Source organism: Hibiscus syriacus, unplaced genomic scaffold, assembly GCF_006381635.1.
Source record: "Hibiscus syriacus cultivar Baekdansim isolate YM2019G1 unplaced genomic scaffold, ASM638163v2 tig00002840_pilon, whole genome shotgun sequence".
NCBI classification, from domain to species: domain Eukaryota; kingdom Viridiplantae; phylum Streptophyta; class Magnoliopsida; order Malvales; family Malvaceae; genus Hibiscus; species Hibiscus syriacus.
In genome coordinates this window covers 6,427,301-6,433,007 of record NW_024061947.1, presented here as the reverse complement: position 1 = coordinate 6,433,007, position 5,707 = coordinate 6,427,301, and the positions used below count along the sequence as shown (strand labels likewise).

The following is a 5,707-nucleotide window of genomic DNA, read 5'->3' as shown; positions in this document are numbered from 1 at the left end:
ATCGAGAGCGGCATGGGAAATTTTCTGGCCCAAACGAGTTCTCTGCACGTCCTGGAAAGAAGACTTGTACTTCAGGTCCTTTGAGAAGCAATATCAGTTCTAGGCCTGCAGTATCTTCACCTTAAGTTGTTAGTAGAGGTGGTTCCTCGTCGTTTTATTATGGCCCCCTATATGAGTATTGTGGTATTCGACACAGAGGTGAATGTCGTAAGAAGATGGGACTTTGTTACCAGTGTGGATCCAGTGGTCATTTCCGGAGGGATTGCCCACAGTTAGTTTCATCTGAGAGGACAACTAACCAGACTTCTGTACGTTCCCAGGCATCAGTTCAGACTCCAGCCAAAGGTCGAAGTCAGGGAAGACCTTCCGGATCAGCATCCAGAACAGATAGTAGAGCCCGACCTCAGCAGAATAGAGAGCCAATTAGTTCTGAGGCAAGACAGTCAGCGTTGGTTTATGCCACTAGACGTCGGGATGACAGAGATGAGCCCGAGGTTATTACAAGTACATTTACTATTTATTCTATTCCATACTTTGCATTACTGGACAATGGCTCCACCCACTCCTATGTATCGAGTTCAGTATCTCGAAACCTTCAGATTCCGATCGAGAACACTGATAATACTGTTACGGTTACAAGTCCAGTAGGACAGGCAGTATTAGTGAATAAAGTATTTTGGTGTTGTCCTCTGGAGGTTCAGGGAGAAATTTTTCTCGCTGATCTTATGGAACTTCCTTTAGAGGAGTTCGATCTAATTCTTGGGATGAATTGGTTGAATAAACACAAGGTAAATCTGGATTGCGAATACAAGCGAGCTAATTTGAAGACTTCAGATGGTCGGATTGTTGTGTTAAATTGTGAACGGCGTGGCTATCTCTCCAATATTGTTTTAGCTATTGAAATTGATCGTATGATCAGGAAGGGGTATGAGACTTTCATTGCCTATATTCTGAACACTAAAGGTTCATTGTCCACGATCGAGGAGATTCGTACAGTTAGCGAGTTTTCTGATATTTTTTCGGAGGAGCTGCCTGGGTTACCTCCTGATAGAGAGGTAGAGTTCGAGATTGAGACTTATCCGGGATCTTCACCTATTTCTATGGCACCTTATCGCATGGCTCCAAAGGAACTTAAGGAGTTGAAGGTCCAATTGCAAGAATTATTCGATCGAGGATTTATTCAGCATAGTACCTCACCCTGGGGAGCTCCAGTTTTGTTTGTGAAAAAGAAGGATGAGTCGCTAAGGCTATGTATTGACTATCGGAAGTTGAACAAGATGACGATCAAGAATAAGTACCCATTACCCAGGATTGACGACTTATTTGATCAGTTGTGAGGAGCTATTGTATTCTCTAAGATTGATCTTCGTTCGGGGTATTATCTATTGAAAGTTAAGGGGTCCGATGTTGCAAAAACAGCCATTCGCACTAGATATGGTCATTATTAATTCTTAGTAATGCCTTTTGGTTTGACGAACGCTCCCACAGCTTTTATGGATTTGATGAATCGTGTGTTCTGGCCATATTTGGATCAATTTGTGGTTGTCTTTATTGATGATATTCTGGTATATTCTCGGACGGAAGCAGAGCATGATGAGCATTTGAAGATCGTTCTGTGAACCTTGAGAGAGCATCGTCTATATGCCAAACTAAGCAAGTGTGAGTTTTGGCTTCAAGAAGTGTCATTTTTGGGGCACATTATTTCTGCACGAGGTATTCAGGTCGATCTAAGCAAGATCGAGGCTATTATGAATTGGAAACGACCCAAGAACGTCTCTGAGATCCGTAGTTTCTTAGGCTTGGCTGGATATTATCGACGTTTTGTCGAGGGTTTCTCGATCATTGCTTCTCCTCTGACAAAGATGTTAAGGAAGAACGTGTCGTTTGATTGGTGAGAGGCACAACAGGAGAGCTTTGAGAAATTAAAGGCGGTTTTAACTCACGCACCAGTGTTGATTCAACCAGAGTCCGGGAAGGATTTTACAGTATATAGTGATGCTTCACATTCAGGACTTGGTTGTGTTCTAATGCAGGAGGCTAAGGTAGTGGCTTATGCGTCACGTCAACTGTGACCGCATGAGTGTAATTATCCTACTCATGATTTGGAGTTAGCAGCAGTGATTTTTGCCTTAAAGATTTGGAGACACTTCTTTATGGAGAGAAGTGTTACATTTTCACTGATCATAAGAGCTTAAAGTATCTTCTGACCCAGAAGGAGCTTAATTTGAGACAACGGCGTTGGCTAGAGCTTCTAAAGGATTATGATTATGTGATTGATTATCACCCTGGTAAAGCTAACATTATGGCGGATGCTTTGAGTCGAAAGGCGGTATCGGAGTTGAGGTCTTTAATGGCCAAGATGAATTTATTGATGATGGCACTCTGTTAGCAGAATTGCAAGTTAAACCGACTTTGGTTGATGAGATTAAGGCTAAACAATCTCTAGATAGCTCATTGTTTTCCATCTTTGAGCAAGTAGAGCAGGGGACAAGCTCAGATTACGCCCTTGATCAGGATGAAGTTTTATGCTTTAAGGGTTGATATTGTGTACTTGATGATGCTAAGTTTAGGCAGATTATTCTTAATGAGGCTCACAGTAGTCCATATGCTATACACCCCGATAGAGATAAGATGTACCGGAATTTGGGGGAGAGGTATCATTGGGTCGGCATGAAGAAGAACATCTCGGATTTTGTGGATAGGTGTTTGACTTGTCAGCAAGTTAAAGCAGAGCATCAACATCCATCAGGTTTGTTACAGCCTATCAAGATTCCTGAATGGAAATGGGAGTGTATTACTATGGATTTTGTTACTGGCTTACCAATGACTCATTCGAAAAAGGATTCAGTTTGGGTGATTGTTGACAGACTTACAAAGTCAGCTCACTTCATTCCTGTGCGGGTAAATTATACTTTGGACAAGCTGGCGAGATTGTATATTTCAGAGATTGTCAGATTGCATGGTGTTCCATTGTCTATTATTTCTGATCGAGATCCGAGTTTTACTTCGAGATTTTGGAAAGCGCTACATACGGCTTTGGGAACAAGATTGGATTATATTACATCCTTTCACCCACAAACTGATTGTCAATCTGAGAGAGCAATTCAGATTCTGGAGGATATGTTGCGGGGTTGCGTAATTGATTTTCATGGTAGCTGGGAGAACTTTTTGTCGTTGGCTGAATTTGCTTACAATAACAGTTATCAGACCATTATTTGTATGGCACCATACGAAGCACTCTTCGATATGTTGGACTGAGTTGCGTGACCGGAAGAATTTGGGACCTGAGTTAGTACGCGAGACGGAGGATACAGTCAGATTGATTCGTGACCGTTTGAAAGAAGTATTTGATAGATATAAGTCTTATGCAGATCAAAGGAGGAAAGATATTTAGTTTGAAGTTGGAGATCAGGTCTTTTTAAAAGTATCACCCTGGAAGAAAGTATTGAGATTCGGGCGTAAGGGTAAATTGAGTCCAAGATTTATTGGACCATTTCGCATTTTGAAGAGGATAGGACCTGTCGCATATTAGCTTGAGTTGCCTCCCCAGCTCAGTCGTATTCATGATGTCTTTCATGTATCAATGTTGAGGCGATATCGTCCAGATCCAGGTCACATCATTCAGGTTGAAGAGGTAGAGTTGAGACCTGATTTGTCATATGAGGAGGAGCCCATTCAGATCTTAGAAGTGATGAGAGAGTTCTTCGGAATAGGCGTATTCCAATTGTAAAAGTTCAATGGAGTAACTGAGGCCCCCTCTGAAGCTACTTGGGAGACATTGGAGTCAATGGAGGCTCAATTTCCTCAACTATTCTCATAAGGTAAATTTCGAGGACGATTTTTTTTGAAGAGGGGGAGAATTGTAACAACCCCAAAAAAATATTTAAATCGGTATAATTTGGTGAAATTTAGTGACTAAATTAAAATTTATGAAAATTTATAGGTCATATTAGAAGTGAAGGAAATTCAGGGACCAATCCCCTAATTTTGCCAATTAGTGTCGGGAGCTTATAATCATAAATACGTGCAATGTGTTTTTCTGGTTTCATACCAGAAATAATTACAAAGTATCAACGTCGTGATTGAAACCACCGTCGTGTTTATCTTCGACCCGTGATCAAAACCCAGTAAACCAATTATAGCGAAACGCTGCCAAACGACGTGAATTTTGAGTCAAAGTATCAAAGTTTTTTTAGCACCACCGTCGGGAAAATCTTAAATTCATCTCCGATCGTTGATCGATTTTCGACATCTCCCGCACCATCGTGTTTCGGGTGTCGTTCCGAGTCCGACGGTGTTGTCCTTGTCTCAGTAAGCGTCGGCGCGTGTACGAGGTGAAGCGGTCAAAGATTCGGCCGAGTTGAAATTGAGCTCTCCGCCATTCAAAAATTTGAACCGAGGTTGGTAAGTGACTCATAATCGCTTAAAATAATTTTTAGAAATTTTTTCAGGAATTTTTGGAGTCCGGAAGAGCCTTCACGCGCCGCCCCTGCGCGTGGGGGAGTTTCGAATCTGCTGGGTGATGTTGTAACCGGTTTGATCGGTCCAAATCGGTCTGAACCGGTTTGACCGGTCTGAACCGGGTTGACCGGTCTGACTCGACCCATTGACCCGACCCGACCCGGTGACATTCTGGAAAATATTTTAAAAAATGTGACATTTTGAGAATTATTTTAAAAAAAATGACATTCTGAGAAATATTTAAAAAAAAGTGACATTTTGGGAATTATTTTGAAAAAAAAGTGACAATCTAGGAAATATTTAGAAAAATGTGACATTCTGGGAATTATTTTGAAAAGGTGACATTTTGGGAATTTTCGAATGTGGACTATTGAACCCTTTGACCATAACTTTGACCGGCTTTAATCGGCTATTAAACAACCTTTGATTTTATTCGAGTATACATATTCTGACATTTTTCGACGTGCCGAATCCGTTTCCGAAGTTCATTTTGCCAAATTCGAACCCGAAGATCTCCAAATCATCATTCAAACCCGTTGACTTTGATTTTGACCAAGAATTTGAATTTTCGAAAAGTCATACTTAAGAATTTGATAGTCAAACCCGGAAAATGCTTATATACTTAAGAATTTTAGCTTTGATCAATTAAGTAAGACTTGGGGTTAATAAATTATTATTGTTTGAAGGTACAAGAGACTCTCCGGATCGTTCGACAGCTCAACCCAGCTCTTCTAGATCAGTTAAACCACGTGTGCCAGTATTCACCCGTAAGACCCGTAAATTTTATGATTTCAGAAATTAATTTTGTTACCCATTAGTAATATAGTGTTATTATGGATTAGGTTCGAAAACAGTAACAGAGCGTGGCGAGACCAGTAATCACTAAATATACTATTTGAACCTATTGTCGATGTGTGTTTCCTGTGTACTACTTGATTGTTTTATATATTTTGAAATATGGTATATTGAAAGCTATGGTTTAATGTTTTATTAATCCAGCTATTTATTGGTGATGGTTTATGGAATATGATTGATATACGATTGGTTTTCATTGGTATATGATAATATTGATTATGAAATTATGGAAATTATGCTTACTGCATAAATAATATTTTTGGAAATACTGATTTTGGGTTGGATTGCATTACGGAGGTACAACTCTGATCAAGCTAGTAAATCTTATGGACCTAATATGACTCTTGGTAGGCCCACGGGCCTCAAGATGCTTCATTAAGTTGGCTCCCTT

At 40.3% G+C, this 5,707-nt stretch overlaps 1 protein-coding gene across 1 annotated transcript; it reads left to right on the top strand.

Annotated features, from left to right (window-relative positions):
• Positions 1-215: 215 nt before the first annotated feature.
• Positions 216-4,523, top strand: LOC120152054 (serine/arginine-rich splicing factor RSZ21A-like). Its single transcript, XM_039164354.1, has 2 exons — positions 216-494; positions 4,452-4,523. The coding sequence occupies exons 1-2, from the start codon at positions 216-218 to the stop codon at positions 4,521-4,523; spliced, it is 351 nt and encodes a 116-aa protein (XP_039020285.1).
• Positions 4,524-5,707: the final 1,184 nt, after the last annotated feature.